At 41.8% G+C, this 17,773-nt stretch overlaps 1 protein-coding gene and 1 long non-coding RNA gene across 11 annotated transcripts in view; one reads left to right on the forward strand and one right to left on the reverse strand.

Moving 5' to 3' along the window:
• The window catches only part of LOC140730738 (KH domain-containing RNA-binding protein QKI), a 548,106-nt gene extending 544,539 nt beyond the window's left edge, over window positions 1-3,567 (reverse strand). For 3 of the 10 annotated variants that reach the window (XM_073051568.1, XM_073051566.1, XM_073051564.1), the window contains exon 1: window positions 3,080-3,567. In XM_073051568.1, coding sequence (XP_072907669.1) covers window positions 3,080-3,254 — 175 coding nt within the window. In that variant the 5' untranslated portion in view covers window positions 3,255-3,567. Of the gene's footprint in view, window positions 1-2,746; window positions 2,857-3,079 lie in introns of those variants that run through there. The other 7 variants (XR_012099664.1, XM_073051573.1, XM_073051567.1 and 4 more) reach the window with 4 other exon arrangements.
• Window positions 3,568-3,769: 202 nt separating this feature from the next.
• Window positions 3,770-7,405, forward strand: LOC140730029 (uncharacterized). The gene is made up of 2 exons (XR_012099487.1): window positions 3,770-4,021; window positions 6,316-7,405. It is a non-coding gene; the product is annotated as an uncharacterized lncRNA (long non-coding RNA).
• The last annotated feature ends 10,368 nt before the right edge of the window (window positions 7,406-17,773 follow it).

A 17,773-nucleotide genomic window follows, 5' to 3' on the forward strand; every position in this document is an offset into this window, starting at 1 on the left:
GAGATCTTACAACTATTAGAAAACATGTAAACGATGATTCCATAAAATCTTTCCGCCTAATGTTATGGATTTTCTTCTGATTATCCTGTTTCATATATTTGGCATTTTATAAATCAATTGTTGCAAATAAAGAAAAATCTTCAGTGATACAAGGTTCATAAAGTTATTTACAAAATATTTTCTATTTGAGGACTGTTCCCTTTCCCACGCCTCCAAGCAAAATGGTTGTGTCTGTACACAATCTGCACAAATCACATTAACATATAAAAAATATTTATCCAAAAGAAAAATCCAAAACAAATTTCATTGAAACTCCTTCAATGAGTCAGGCATAATAAAACTTTAAACAGTTTAGTTCTGACTATTTACAAGTTTCATGTTCTAGTCTAACTATTGGAATGACAAGTCACCAGTACATTCACTTGTACTCCTGTGAATTAAATTCTTATGGTCAATGTAGAGTAAACAAAAGGTACCATAGTATATAGTGCCTTATGCTGTTAACTCTACAATAGGTAAGAATTTAATCCACAATAGTTTCTCAGATTACATTTTTTGCAGGTATTTGATAAGAGCACTAACATTCATTTGTATACGAAGAAAATGAATTTGATCTTTTGATGTAAATTTTTATGTTTCGATGTGTTTGTCATTTTAAAACCACATTTTGGAACCTTATTAGTGCTAGATTAATTTCTATAATAAAACAGTAACTGACGACTCTTGGAATATTTTGATTCCAAATTAACCAACTTTTAATTTATATTTACAGAAATATTTATATTTTAATATCTGAAATATGCAAGCTTGTGGAACAAATGGGGACGAAAAATTAGAATGGCTCAAAGAGCTGGAAGCAAATGGGTGTTAAGTTCCGATCGGTATCTAGTGTGGTTATGTAAAAATGTCAGTCACCCTAACTCTGACATGCATTCTCAAGTAACAAACTTTGACACGGAAAAAGCTTCACTGATTTATCAGTGCACGATCTGGCACACCCTAGCGTTCACATATGGAACTTTTACAAAGTTTGTCAGATTTATGCAAGCAACATCAGCGTTAAATTCGGAATGTGACCTGGCCTTTACCCGGGAAAGCTAAAGCAGAAGAACGATTAACTCTACTGGCATTTCCTTAGGTCATATGTTCCTTTTTTGAAAAGAGGAAATGCTCTCCAACCTCTGCCTTGCTGCTAACTGCTACTATGAACACATACAGTATGAGAAATCAACAAATTCAAATAAAATCAACAAAATCAAAGAATTTGCTAACATGTTCTAAAGGGCACTGAACTCACATGAAAGGGATATGGGCATCTTCTTCCGACGTCCGGCTTTGAGCAGAGTTGACAGTGTAAAAGCTCATTATTTTAAGTGATTATTGATACATGCCGCATAATAACGTTTATAATTAGGTCGTGCGGACTCAGAGCAAAACTCTTTCATCAAAACAGATGGCGAATTTTCAGACTTTGCCTCACGTTTAAATTTGTATCAGTTGTACCATATACCATACAGAACCAGACAAATTGACCAAGACTATTTCCTCCTAGTATGCATTTCCTCCCACACAACTATCGGATTTAAATCCGCCCGAGTGGTTTGAAACAAATATTGCTACATCGTTGCCCGTTCCGTGCTTATCCAATATCAAACCCGTCAATTTCACACCTTTATGGGTCCCGTTTACATTTTGGTTTAATTCCCCCCCCCCTTTCCCTATTCTAATTCCGCCCGCTTCTCTTTTCGCAAGACTAAATCTGAACTGCTCCACTGAACCTCCAAAGTTAAACGTAACTTCTTCGGCTACGACTTCCTCTTCAAATTACACAAACCACTTCTGATGAAAACCCGAAGCAGTCGTCCGCAATAAAGCCATCATGTACCCAGCGCGACGGCGATACAATTCTTGGATCGAAGCTAAGGCAGAATTAATCTTCTTTCACTCCGATGCCCTTTTCGTGATACTACAACCATTCCACACTTCGGCGCAAAATCGACCCCGAGGCAAAAATGTGATCAAAACATAGACAACCTCCATCCAAATACCAGCATAGAATCGGGATGAGTTCTGCACACAACTATAACACAAATATTAAAACTCTTAACCAACGCACACCATGACACTCGAATGAAAGCTGCACGATTCACTGGAGCGGTACTCAAAGTCCCTGAATACTAAAACCTTCCTCTGCAAGGACAGACAACCCAGTATGACTTGCCCCGTTTCTTCGACCACTTTTTCAATCAGCCCCCAGAGATGTCTTCCCTCTGAAAAGCTCATGCTCCCTCCAATGTGTTCACTGCAAGCCCACCTCTCCCTCCGGTTGATTTAATTTCATTTTCCCCAATGCAGTTCCCGTCCCTGCCTAACTGACCATCTCCGAGACTCGACACCCGTGTCAATCTCAAGCTGGGACAGCAGGACGCCACGATGGAAATCACAGTCCCTTAGAACAACAATAAACAAAAACAATGACGAGCGCACTATGAAACTGGTCAGCCGGCAGCCGGAATATCCACCAGCCCCTCTCCGCTCAAACCGCGGAGGGGCAAAGCAGCAAGTCACCAGCGCATCCTACAGTGACCACGATTCGCACCGGCAGCCCGAGTCTGTAATGCAGGAACCTTCAGTCATTCATCTCGGCGATTTTGCACAACCCTCTTTTATATCCATTGCATTCACCACAAAAATAAGCCGCGGCAAGATATCAACTACATGCCCATACCCGTCAAGCCCAACTCACCCCTCTGCAATTCTCAAGAATCACCATATTCCGGGAGAGCACTCTGAAACAAATACTGTATACTTTTTTTTAAAAACCGCACAGCTCTGCAAACACATTTCCCGTTTCTAAGGTCTGTATGGGAGGCTGAGATGAGAAGGAGACGGGAAGGATCTGCAAACCTTCCCTCTTATCCTTCTCTTCGCGGACGAATGCAAACTAGACCCCAGTATATCCTGCAAGTGTGTGCACAGATGATGCCCTTGCCATCTCTACTCACTCTTTTAATATGTTTACATATGTGTGAAGGAATGTTCCCCCCACCCCTCCCGCTCGCAAAGCCAACGAACGTACCTTCGTCCAGCAACCTCTCCAAATGGTTGAAAATGCCGCAGAAGTTGGGCAGGCTACTCATCAGCTTCTTGTCGTTCATCAGTTGCATGAGATAGTCTGGGGTCGGTTTTGGTCGTTCCTTATTTTCCATTTCCCCAACCATATTCCAACGAACTTCCCCCCCTCCCCAAAACATACACACACACACACACACGCACACACGCGCGCACACACACACACACAGACAGAAGCTCAGAAAGTTCTGGCGTAGGAGAGTCTCGCTGTTGGATTTTGCCCCCCGTTCCCAGTGCCGGTGGGATTTGCCTCTCCTCGCTGACGGGGGTTTATCGGGGCTCGCAGTAAGTCCGGTGCGAGTGCTGAGAGTTGGGCTCCGCTGCGCGCGGCGGCTCCACACTGACACAGCCGCTCGCGCATTAACGGCTCCTCTCCAATCGCTCGCGCTCTCGCTGCTCAACCCTCGCTCGCCGTCACAGCCTCCGGGAGGGGGGAGGGGGTGGGAAAGGAGGAAGAGAACGCGGGGGGGGGAGTGGGAGGGGAATGGGAGAGTGGAGAGGGAGGAGTTAACGGATCACGTGTCTCGAGCGAGCGCGTTCCCAGCCTGGGTGGTGGTTTGCGTGCGTCGCGGGAACGTCCTTACGGTCTTCCGGCGCGTGTGCGCGCCGCATCACACTTTACCTTCCTTCTTTCCTTCGCGAACGCACGCTCAATACGCGCGCGCGCAAGGGAAAGAAAAGAGTGTTTCTGCGCACGCGCATCGCGGCTCGCGTTGCGGGCCGACCACGCGGGAAAAAAAATCCTTCCGTGCTCGGACGCCAGCTTCTGATTGGTTCGGGATGGGCGATTGCGCGCTTGCGCCCTAGTGAGTGACCGGGGATGTGAGGTGCAGAGGCAGCGCGGTGCTGAAATATTTGACAAGCGCGAGATGAATTACCCCCGAGAGATGTGGGTTTGTATTCACTTTCGACTTGCTATTATACGCCTTTGTGTCCAGCACAATCAGTTTATTCATATGCATATAAACTGAACTGTGTTGTTGCTAAATACCTGTTTCTTTGGGTGGAAGGTAACGAAGGAGTCTAAATATTCATGAGTCTCTTTCTCCTTCAGCAGCCACTGGGTTTGTTCTTTTACTGAGTTGATGTTGAAATGTGGGGGGGATTGCGTTAATGAATGCATGCCTGCACACGCGGAAACAGAAACCGGGTAAAGAAAGAACTCCTAAGCTTTGTTTGTTTAAAATCTGCACTCAATCAACTGTTCCCATGGAAAGCAACACAGTATTGTCAGGCGATAAAATTAATTGCAGGCTTCATTGGTAAGAGATGCAACATGTTCTCAGCTCAAATAGAATGAGATAAACTTTATTCATATAATTACGATTAATATTTTTATAAATCCGATCACACCTTCTGTCCCTACGGTAAATACTGAATTCAAATGATCATTTTCAAATTTATGTGGTTATATGTTTAGGTTTCACACGCACAATTACTGCGTAGTTATAGTTACTACGCATAGTTACTTCCAGTTAATTCCATTTACTGTTACTGTTAATTCCAATTAAATTTTCTATTTGGTAACGTAAAAATGCCAAATAAAGTTTGTCTAACCTTCTGCTAATTGTGTTGCTTGACAAGAAAGCTTCCAATCGCACAATTTATAAACGGATGATTTTAATTTATTACAGATTTAGCTGTTTTTTAACGGACAGCGCTCGCCAAAATTCAAAATCCAAAGGAACGCAATTAATGATGCGCCTCCAATCTGCAGTCAGTTATTTCCCCAGTTTTGATGAAATGTTTGTAAAGTGCTCGTGCGGCATTTTTGCCAGCATCATTGCAATTCCAACACTATCTTTGTGACATTGACATAGACACAAGTGTCTTGAAGTTCTTTGTAGAGAATTCGTTTGGTTGATGAGTTGACACTGTGCTGAGAGGAAAGAAGGGGGCATATTTGTTTAGGCGTCGGACGATGGAATGTTGTCTATTTAGCGCTTGAAGGAGAAAAGTAATGCTTTGATTCCACGGGCAATCAGAAATAAAATACCCATGTACCGCAAATAAGTGTTTGTGTATACACAGCAGATCAAACTTACTGGCGCATATTACCTGTTATATTTTTTGGTTTTCTATCTTACCACATTGTCTGTCGGATAAGGACAACAGAATTAGCTGTAATTTGAGTTCGTACGCATTTGTAGTCCTAAAAATATGTATTTTCACAGCACAGCTATTTTTGCCAAAATCTTATATCGTGAAGTCGAGATGGGATGCTTCCGGAATTTGAAAATACTTAATTCAAAACCCCTTGTGTCTCATATGCTCTGTCACAACATAGCATTTCTTTTGCCACGTTTCTTGATGTAATACTAACTCTGATTAAATGTTAGTTGTTTCTTGGAAATAAAACGCGCAAAGTGTTTCCGATAACTACGCGAGTCAACTTTTAACTGTGCTTTGACAGATACGTACAGGACCAGACTGATCAGTATAATGTACGTGTTATCACAAAATTTCTAATTTCAATGAAAATTTCAACGCGATTGAAAATACGGAATAAATTTTCAATTAACCGTCTTTTGGATGCCCTGCATTTTACAGTTCAGGTTATAAAATGGCATGGAGTTTTGGTATCGAATTAGATTTCAGTTGGTTTTTCGTTTTCATGAAAACCTTAAATAACAGTAAAGCAAATCAAATGAAACGTCTTTTTCTTGTTTCTTCCTTGGGCTGGTTCTGCTGATTGTATAGAGAAGTTGAAGGTAGCACGTATTGAAAATACACGTTGTAGTTTTCACAGATCTCACTTTGGAAATATTTATCTTTTAATAGATTTTTCCACGTTGCCTTTGTCAGCATATCAGTAAATCGGGGAAAACAAGAGTGTCCGCGTTTGCACTTTCAGGTTTCCGATGCATTGCTTACACGGACTTACTGCCCAACAAATCATTTCACTCCTTGCTTTTATGTCTGTATTTCTGCAGACATATAATCGACATATCAATTCGCAAGTCAGCATTTAGCAACGCTGTGCCAGTTTCAATTGCCATGGGATCTAGTTTTACAGTTTACTAATCTGCATTAAAGCCATCATTGTATCCATGGGCTTTCTGCATATTTCTGTTTAAGTGGCGGAGAGCCTCCATCGCTATCTCCTGCACATAAATCTGGAGGCTTTATAATTATTTTCTTAGTCTACCAAATGTGTCTGATTATTCTGGCATTCTTTCTTAGGAAAAGATGAGCATAATCTATTGGACATCCAGCAGTGAAAATATGGACCTACTATTTCTACGGAAGTCTGGCGAACCACAGGATTGCGATAGTCCTAATTGTAAAGATGATTTAAGTTTTCGGTATTGAATCGCCACACATTAAAAATAATCAAGAGGAACACCAATCTTGCAGGAATGTATAATTGAAACATGAAACCAGTAAATAAACAGTCTACACCACTGACACCTACCAATCTCAAAATAAACCATCATACCAAACACTAGTAAAATCAATATAGACAACTGTGTACTCAGTACTCGTCTGAATTACAATGTAACATATGTATTTTAAGACTTCTTGTTGATACATTGTGCAGTTACCAGCATTCAGTTTATGTGAAGGATTGATTCATTGATGTTACATGGTTAATTCTGCAGACTCTGCCTACTGGTGAGCATAGCTAGTTTGGCAAGCTTCCAAGGAGAAATGCATCTCAAATCCTGGACCGCATTTCTCCCCAAGGGAGTGGGCTTCTGAGTTTATAACTCATATAAATTGCGAATGGGCAAAATCCCCACTCTCTAATCATTTATCTGGAGAAGTGTTGGATGGGCCCTCTGCACACCTTATTCAATGATTGACACTAATTTGATGTTATTCTGGGAAGTCTCATTAGCCACACTCCAAATAGGCTACAAGTTTACCAAAAACATAGTATTACATAAAATCTTTGTAAATGCAACCTCAACATTAAGATAGGCTTTTCTGTTCTTTGTTGTAATTTGAACACTTCAGCTGCTAAATCCCACTATGCCACTTTGTTGATTCTGGCTTTAGTAAAAAATGAAAAAACTTTCTGTTGGAAATTATATCTGCTAATGCTTAGTCTGCTGAGATCCACAAGTAAGTTCTGTCTTAATATTTTAAAAATGCAGCTGTACATCGAAAATAATGTATATTTTTTATGCACATTGGAATCGCTAAAAATGTTCAGTTTGTCTACATGTTGATTATCATGTTCAGATAACCTAACTGAATAATTTAAACATTTTTCTAACTGGAAGGCAATTTTATTTACTAAAAATCAATTAAAATGGAAATCCAAGTGTCTGAACTTTATTAATATGACTTTCAAAAACACACACTAATTGCATTGATGAATAAAATGTTTGGACATCGTGCGACTATGACAAACAACACATTTCTATTATAATGGAAGGAATGGCTATTAACATTTCAGGTTCCCTCTCCTGATTACCCTTCTGTTGAGTGTTGAATACAAAGTACAATTTATTGGGTTCATGAATGTGCTTGCCCGTAGGAGAACCTTGAGTGAATAACCAATGTGACTAGTTACTAATGCAGTAAGGTTGCTGTGAATTCTGTGTGAGTCTGTCGATTTTCTAATGGATCCCTCATGGCACTAAATATTGTATCTCAGAAAAATTAGCCTGTCCTCTATTGTCTCTGCTTAATTCTATGCTAATGCACTGGAAAATTGGGGCTATGAGAAGCAGTGGCATAGAGAAGTTTTCCTTGGAGCTTTTATTAAGATGTATCAATTTATGGGAGACTCAAACAGAATAAATAGGAAGGACCTACTTCTCTTTGTAAAGGGACAAAATCAAGAGGACATGGATTTAAAGTTGCTGACTGAAGGGTTGACAGAGACTGAAACCCAAAACACATTTAAACAATATTTGGAGGAGTGCTGAAAGCGCTCCTGCAGAATCATGGACCGAGAGCTGGAAGGTGGGATTTGGTTGAGTGTTTTTTTCAACTGGCACAGGTATGATGGACCAAATGATCTGTGTCGTAAATTTTCTCTGATCCCTTCTCATTTCCTTAGCTGCACTACTCAAGTATGCACAAGTGATTAATGTCTACACTTAGAATTTGTGCAATTTTATGCCACCATCATACCGCCTTACCTCTCCCTAAAAAAAATGTGCTCCTGCAGCTCTTACAGAAGAAATCACCGACCTCATTTACTGATCACAGGCTTTGAAAGAATCTTTCCCATCAGCTTTATGATTTGAAGATAAACCAGAGTATACTTTTACTTAATTTATTTCTAATTACTAAAATTTTATTTCCTAAGGTTGTCACTGCATATTCCACAATTAATTTTAAGGTTTCTTTTTCAATGGGCCCAATCCTCCCACTCATTCCCTCTCCTGGGTCCCTCAACATCCCCTATTGTCAGCAACTTCTGTCTGTTCCCCACCAACCTTAAACAGCAGTAGCGGCATCTCTACATCAGGGGATTTAGTTTCCAGGGCAAAGGACAGACACAGCCCTCCTTGAGGTGTGTGTAGTTTGCACTGATTCTACACCAAACTCTCCGAGAAACTGAGTCCCACAAATGCAACTACACAAGGTAACTTTGGACATCTCTGCTCATTCATCACAAGTTCATGTTGTTCTGATAACTGTTCCATCATGGTAATTAAAGCAGCTGTACTAGCCTTCAACTTTTATGACAATGGCCCCTTGTTGGTTGCCACAGGCTAATTACTGACACTAACCAGCCAGCTGTTAAGGTTTACATCCTGCGATCACCAACACCTTCTTTTATTCAGCAGGTAGTTCCTCTATGTGGCTACACATGGCAAAGCCACAGAGAAACGGTCACAGATACCAGCTAAATTCACCATGTGTGATACTTGCATTGCACTGATGCAATGACACAACCAAAAGAACAGCCCCCTGCCCAGACTCCCAGCCTTTGTGTGGTGCAACCTGAGCTATGCCATCAATTCTTGTTCCAAGAAGGGCAGATTCTTCAGGAAATATTCAATAGCTCATTGACTGCAGTGGCACAAGTTCACCCATCCCTCCTAACTACTGCTCCAGTTGGTAATAGAGAAAGCCATTCTGCTTCAACAAAGCTTTACAGCAATAATAGTCCTCCTGATATAAATTCTGACCTGTCCTGAAATTTGCCATAACTGTAAAAACAATGTAACCATAATGTCATCCAAACAAGCAAGCAGGACATTTACTTAATTCACTTAATTTACATAATATGGTTTTACATAATAAAACCATAACATTAAATATACAATCGGAATTATGTGCTCAAGGTACTCAAATAAGCAAATATCCCCATCTTTTTGATTCAATTCCAAAGGTTCTACAACAGAATGCAAGTCATCACCAAAGCTCCCGTGTAAATTATTGTACTTTTTCGCAAATAAAATAACATGAGGCATTTTATGTTTACGAATAACTGTAACAACTCATTTATTATACTCCAACCACTGAACACAAAGCACAGTAACAGTACTTAATATAATTATGTCATCACGTCAAAGCAGCTTCTTAAAGCAAACCCCCAACTTCATGTCAGTGATTGTGAATTATGTATATGTTTCCACCAATTACGTTGCCCTACACAGGCTTCCTCGCTTCCCCGAACTTAATGTCAGCCAACATCAGGCCCATGACTGCTGTTTGGGAAGCTTGGATTTCTAGGTCAGTAGCTTGGTCGGCTGCCATGCTGGCATAGTCAACCCAATGGTTGGCCATGAGAGGCAATCAGCCACGGCATTATTCTTCCCCTTGATATGTTGGATATTAATTGTGAATTTTGATATGTAGTCCAGTTGGTGTTGCAGACCAAGGATCTGATACTTTGGCTATCATGTGCATGAGGTGTTTGTGGTCAACAAATGCTGTGAAATGGTGACCTCTTGAAGAAAGTGAACAAGGCGCGCAGCTAGATAGAGATCGAGAAGCTCATGGTCAAAGGTGCTGTACTTCCTTTAGTGGGGACAGAACTGCCGGCTGAAGAAGGCGAGTGGCTGCCACATGCCTCATTAATAATATAGCCATTATTACTGGCGCTTCAGACTATGCACAACACCCACAGCATAGTCTGAAGCGTCAATAATAATGGCTATGGGTGCTTTGGGGAGCGGATGTACCAGTCACATTGGAACGAGCTTGTTTCGTATCCTCAAATGCTCTAGTCATGTCCACTGACCAATCAAACACATGATTAGGGGTATTGTCTTTAAGTGCACTATACAGGGGGAGCATAAGTTAAGCAGCTCGTGGAAAGAAGCGGTAATAGAAATTCACCATACCTAAAAACTCCTGTAGTTTTCTTAATAGTGTGGAGCAGTCAGAAATCCATAATAGGGGCTACTTTTGATGGGAGGGTTTTTGCACTTTCTGAGGAGATGTGATGGCCAAGAAAGTCAATGGTTGACAACCAAAACTGGCATTTAGCAGGGTTAATAATCAGCCCGTAAGCACTCAACAAAGTGAACAGAGATGAGATACATGTTCAAATTTGGATGCACTAGCAACAGGTATGTCATCCAGGTAAACAAAAAAAAATAAGTCTCTTAATACAGAGTCCATCAGCCATTAGAAAGTCTGTGCTGCATTTTTCAGCCCAAGCAACATGTGCAGAAACTCAAAGAGGCCACACAGGGTTATCATAGCCATCTTGGAGTTGTCCTCCTAGCACAGAGGCTGATGGTAGCCCCTAACTGGATCAACTTTGAAAAAATTAACTTTCCAGCTAAACGTGCCGAAAAGTCTTGGGTAACAATCGGAGGTGGTGGCCTCATTAAGGCATTGGTAATTGTCACATGGGCAGCAACCACCACTGGACTTAGGGACCATATGGAGGGGTGGAGCCCAGGAGCTATTCAACTGGCATACGGCACCAAGTCTTTCCATACCAGCAAACTCAGCCTTCACGGTTGCCAGCTTTTCAGAGTCCAGTCCATATGTGTGGCCGTTGACTGGCAGGCCAGTTGTAGAAATGTGGTACTCAGCCTGCTTGTTTGCTGACTGTAGTAGAGAATGTGGGCTTGGTGAGGTTTGGAAATTTGCCCAGCAGTCAGGTAAACTCACATGCAGTGATGCATTCACTTGACAGAGTTGTAGCGGGAAATTACTGGGGAAGCAGGGTAATGACCCAAAGACCTTGATATCCACAAGCCAGCAGTTGTTAAGTTCAACTAATAGTCCTTGGGCACACAGGAAATCTGCACCAAGCAGAGGTCCAGCCACTTTAGCCAGGTCAAAATCCCACGTGTAATGTCACCCACTGAAGCAGAATGTTACCCAGTGTGTCCCGTAAGCCTGCATCCTGTTACCAATGGCAGCCTCCAGCGAGGTTTCGTTGCACTTTGCATTCTCATCAATAGGCAATGCTGGCAGCACATTCACTTGAGCACCCATGTCACACAGGAATCAAAACCCTGAAAAGGGTGTCTCTGATGAACAGCAGACAACACTGGCAGCTGGAACCCATCGTGTTCACAGACCTCTGAGTCCTGATGTGCTGGCACTGTTGAAGCTGTAAGGTGGTTGGCACTTCCTAGCACCCCTACCGCTCTGGTAAAATGCATGGTAAAAGCACAGACCCGATGTCATTTGCTTTGCTGCCGCTGGCATCCTTATGATAGGGGTCCTGCTGACCAGGCTTATTGAGGTAGAGAAAGGAGGAGGAATGATGTACTGCTACCTTACTGAGTTTAGACTATCAGCCACTTTAACAAGCTTGCTATAGTCCATCACTGGTGTATTAGCTAGGGCTATGCAAACTTGATCAGGCACTTGCTGCATGAAGAGTTCTTTAAAAATAAAACAAGGATGGTGATTTCCCAGGAGAGACAGCATGTAGTCCATTAGCCCCAATGGCTTAGCATCACCAAGGCCAGGTAAGGAGAACAAGTGTTTGACCAACTCAGACTCCAATAGTCCAAAAGTCTATAAGAGGTGAGTTTTCAGCAATCGCTGTTTATCGTGTTCAGGCAGGTGTTCCAGTAGACTCACTACCATCGCACTGTGGAGTTGCCGAGTGATGCTACCACATAGTAGAATTTGGTGTCGTCGGCAGTGATTTCTCGCAGTGCGAATTGGGACTTGGCTTGTACAAACCAAGCAACGGCATTCTCCCGTTGGCTGACACGTCAATACTCTGGAATCATCCTAGGTCGCCCTAGACCAGTGGTTCCCAACGTGGGGCGTACGCCCCACAGGGGGGTAATTTGATTTTTAAGGGGGGCAATTCGAGAATGAGTTATTAACAGTGAATTTTTTCTAGTAAGTCTGTGTGAGTATGAGTGTGTGTGCGAGTTAATACATATGTGTATATACAGTATGCATACATAAAAATACTTGTATGTACATGTGTAATTGCGTATGTACTGTATATATAGTGTATCACCATCATTACAACCATCAAATGGCTTTCATAATTAAATTAATGAATTAACTGATGTAGGAAGGAACGAATGAACAAGTCCAAACGCGTAAGAAACTCGTACGAGGTCGCGCCAATGCTGCTTTTTGCAGTAGCTTTCGGTTCTTGGTGATGTGAAGGTGTGTACATTGCGTCATCTCTTTTAAACGGTGTATCTGTCTTTGTATGCTGTAGAAACGAATCGGCATTGTTTTATTTATTTATTATTATTATTTTAATATCACTTAATGTTCTTTTTTTTACAATTTCTTAGTAATTTCTTCCTCAGAACTTTAACAGTCCTTTGGTTCTTTTATTTTTCTCTTTCATGAATGCCATGTTCTTTGGAAGCTTGTTTAAACCAAGTTAATGGTCTTTTAGGCTTCCTCCAGGTGAATAGGAGTTCACTTTTTGAATAATAAGAATTATATATCACCACAGGGGGCATCAGGATTTTAGAGGTGATTAGGTGGGGCATGGCCAAAAAAAGGGTTGGGAACCACTGCCCTAGACCATGTAGGTTTTTGCAAATAAAACAGAGTAAGCCATTTTATATTTAAGAAAAACTGTAACAACTCATTTATTGTACTCCAAACACTGAACACGAAGTACAGTAACAGTACTTTACTTATGTTATCACGTTGGTCCAGCCTCTTAAAGTGAACCCTAACTCCAAGATGGTGATTGTGAATTATGTAATTTCCACCAATTACATTACCCTACATTATAAACAGAAAATGTTGAAATATTCAGCAGGTCAGGTAACACCTTTGTAGAGAAGCAGTGCAAATGACTGACAAACTTTTGTCAGCAGTAAGAGGTTAGAAATCATATTTTATATTGCAGAGAACAGCAGGGGTAGAAGGATGAAAGTCTGTGATAAAATGGGAGACCTCTTGAAACTGAATAATGGAAATGAAAGTGGTGCTGGCTCAGTGAGGATGGTGGAGGCTCGTTATTCATAGTTGGAGTATTTGGAGGAAATGTACCCAGGTTTCCTGTGGCAAAGCCTTATTCTTATTTTAGCAGCAAAATCTATTATTTACATCCTTTGCAACAATGAAGGCCAGCTTTTCTGGGTAATTAAAATGATTGAAGATGTGTTCTTGGTGATAATGATGGTGTGGAGAGGTGGGTGGTAATTAGTCAAGTCACAAAGCTTTTCAAATGCGTTTCATTACTTTGCACAAGCTGGAAGATTCTACAAATATTCCTTTGGATTTTTACTCCCATCATCCCAACCATACTTTCACTCTCTGCCACTCTCCTCCACTGCTCCTGATGGACAACCAGACCCTAAGTCATATATGTCAAACTCAAGGCCCGCGGGCCAAATCCGGCCCACGGTGGAATTACCTTTGGCCCACGAGATAATATCTAATTACTATTAAAGCTGGCCCCAGTAATCAAAGCGCCTATGGCGTATGATATGGCTAATGCTGAGTTTATTCAGGTACCAGGTTTTCAGGGTTTTTAGTGTTTATTCGGCAGTCTTGCTCGGCAGTCTTCTTCATAAGAAACGGAATTTGTAAAGTGAAACACTTTGTAGTTATAGCAGAGACTGAGACACATGAGAGCAGGCTGAAAAAACGGAGGCAACGAAAGCTGCGTTCGCATGCGTCCGACTGATCCGGCCCGCATGAAGCTGCATTTTGCTCAATCCGGCCCGTGACCTAAAATGAGTTTGACACCCCTGCCCTAAGTCTTTCAACCCACCAATTTTGTGGCAAAATCCCACAGGAAGATTCTCTACTCCCTCTTGAGAAGGAGATGCTATGTCAAAGAGCCATGAACATTTGGAGGGCTTTTCAGTCACAAATGTTGTCTATATTTAAGACTGAGATTGATAGGTTTTTAGATATTAAAGAGTTCAGGGAAACAAGGTTAGGGCAGGAAGGAGACAAAAGATCACCTACAATCTTACTTAATGGCAGAGTAGAAATGAAAGACCAAATGGACCATTCCTGCTGATATTTATATCATATTTGGTGCATTGGTTTACAACTGTCATGTGTACCAAGGTATAGTGCAGAATTCTTGTTTGCATGCCATGCAGGCAGATCATGCCATACATTAGTACATAAAGGTATTAAACTGAAAACAGAATTTGGAATATGGTGCTGCATTTCCAGGGAAAATGCAGTGCAGGATGCAAGGACTATGACAAGGCAGATTGGGAGGTCAAGTCTTTAAATTTAACGTTCTGTTCAAGAGTCTCATAATGGTATATCTCTAAATAAATAGAACAGTGGGATAGGAAGCAGTCCATGAGGGTGGTATGTGCTTTCAAGTTTTTGAATCTTCTGCTTGATGGGAGAGGGGAGAAGAGAGAATGACTGGGATAGGAGAGGTCCTTGATTACATTGGCAGCTTCCCCAATGTCCAAGCAGCAAGAAGAACGACCAGTTCTTTAGACCATCTTAAATGTACAGCAAGTATGGATTCTTATTCTTACAGAATCTAAATTTACTAACTCATCCGACATAACTTTTTACCCAGTAATAGTCCAGGGCCTCTTGATGGACTTTATTAAGATTATTGAATTCAATAAACATACAGCAGACAAACAATAAATACAGTGTATCAACTCTTCCTGAAACAAATTTTCTCATATACCAAAACAACTGATATATATTTAAGAAAACATTTTCTAAGACTTTTCTAGAAATGTTCTATATATTAGGGTCCCACAGTAGTGTAACAGTTAGCACAACACTATTACAGCTTGGGGTGTTCCGGAGTTTGGAGTTCAATTCCACTATCATCTGTAAGGAGTTTGTATGTTCTCCCCGTGAGCTGAGTGGTTCTCCTTCAGGTGCTCCAGGAGATGTTCAGAGTTAGTAAGTTAACTGCTCATTGTAAATTATCATGTGGATTGGGCTGGTGTTAAATTGGTGGATTGTTGGGCAATGTGGCTTGTTGGGGTGCGTGGGCTTGTACTACACTGTATCTCTAAGTACAATAAATAAAAATATTTATGAATGCTTTAGAATATTAAAAAAACAGTTTCAAAAACGTTTAGAGCTAAAAAGAAATATTCAGCAGTTCAATTCCATTCTGACAGGATGGGGCCATTTCACTCTCCCGTTCAGATGGATGTGTATGGGGAGGCACAGTGCCACCATTGGAAGAGCTCATGCCTCACAATGCCAAAAGCCTGATTTCCATCCTGACCTCAGCTCATCTAAGAGACTGTGTGGTTCCCCCACCATCCATGTACTCCAGTTTCCTCCCACATCCCAAAGATGTGTGGGTTGGTAAGTATAGAAGTATATACCAGAGTATATTAGTGAGTAGTGGACTAGAGCTCATGAGAATGTGGGGAGAATAAAAAATGGAATTAATATATGATTAGTGTAAATGGACGCTCGATGGTTAGGATGTGCAGAAGGACCTATTTCCATGTTGTGTATCTCTATGACTCTATCTCTGTCACATCATGGGAATACAAAAGATGCCATAGCAAATGGTCAGAAGTGGGAGTGCTTTCTAATAATTGCACAATCATATTCACAGCTCCTCAGCATACAGCAAGAAGAACATTCAGCTATTGTCAGTAAGTAGCAAATAGTACCTGTGACACACTATCTCTGACAAAAGGGTCTCATCACTTCCTTTGACGTGCAATGGCATAACCATCCTGGAGGATCACCATTGACCAAAATCAGCTTGTGTCACCAGAATAAATGCATTCCTCTTCTGAGGCAATCCCATTGCATCGAGGGTAATTGGCTCCCACTCCAGTTTTGTCATTTCTTAGGGGTGATAGATCATGGAACCAGCAGACCATCCCTCAGGCAGAAGGGACAGAAGGTGCCTGGCAGCACGTGAGGTGGTGAGCTCATGCTGCTGCTTTTGCACAGCTTCTGTGTGGTCTCAATGCATTGGCTCAAAGCTTTCAAGGCCATCCTGAATGCTCCTTCTCCTCTGTGAGGTTCAAAGGTCCAATTTAATGTCAGAGAAATGTATAGAATATGCATCCTGAAATGCTTTTTCTTCACAAACATCCACGAAAACAGAGAAGTGCCCCAAAGAATGAATGACAGTTAAACGTAAGAACCCCAAAGACGACCCCCCCCAGCTCTCCTCCCTCCTGTGCATAAGCGGCAGTGAGCAACAATACTCCCTGCCCCCACCGGCAAAAAAAAGCATCAGCACTGCCACCGAGCACTCAAGTGTGAGCAAAGCTATAGCAAAGACACAGACTTGCAGTTACCCCAAAGACCTAGCGTTTCACCCAGCATTTGACATGCCACAGGTTCTCTCCCTCCCTAATATGGGAGAGGGAGGTGTCTTCATTTTCCCAGCGAGTGGGGAGACATAACAAGCAACTCATTGGTTTACAAAGTTAAAAGTCCGTTAAGTAGCTTTTTCCGAGCTCTGTTCCCAAACATCGCAAAGATCCCGGGTCTTTGGGCACATAGCAGTGGATTTTCTGACTCCCCCCCGATGACACACGGGTCTCCTGTCATGACATTGACCCTCGATCCACCCATCTCCAGAGGCCTGAGATCTTAGGCTTCCAAATCCGAGCTGGACTCTCAGGCCTAACCCTTGGCCTGCTGAGAAAAAGGGCAGTCCTGAAACCCTGAGAATGGGTCCCATTCCTGCAAAGAACCGAAGTCAGCGTGTAACTCCAGGTCAGGGTCTTCAAAAGAACCCAGAAAGGAAAAAATAAAGATATTAAAGATAGAAATAGAACTGTTTCCAAAGATGCAAGCAAAGGAGTCGCTGTTTAGCGCCATTACTAATGAGATCATAACGATCATGAGACAAAGGTTCCCAGTACTCTGTGGGGATGTTGCTTTTTTCCAAGGAGGTTTTGTGCACAACTTTGACACTCCTTTTCTGTCCCTGGCAATTACAGACTGAGTAACTTCAGCCTGCATACTGGAAGTGCTTTGGAGAAGACACTGAATTCAGTTCCAGCCAACCTAGAGAACTGGTGGTACTTTCCCAGTGTCCTGAGGTGCCTGCTGTGGGTCTCAGAAGCAGATAGGGAGGGTGGGATCACAGAGTTTTCTGGCAGATCTGAAGACTTGATCTTCAAATTCTCTTTTACTCAACCACTACAGGTGATGGTGATACTTACTATTACCTGTAATGCACTAGCACATAGATACCAAGGCAACAAGACCATGCAGGAAGTTTGTTAACCTGCAGTGAGTGACTCACCTCTCAACATGGCCTTTCCACATTCGACAAGGCTCAAGTTAGCAGCCTGATGGAATACTTTACACTTACCTGATGAGTGCAACTCTAACAAGC

This window comes from Hemitrygon akajei, chromosome 7, assembly GCF_048418815.1.
Source record: "Hemitrygon akajei chromosome 7, sHemAka1.3, whole genome shotgun sequence".
In the NCBI taxonomy this organism is placed as follows: Eukaryota; Metazoa; Chordata; class Chondrichthyes; order Myliobatiformes; family Dasyatidae; genus Hemitrygon; species Hemitrygon akajei.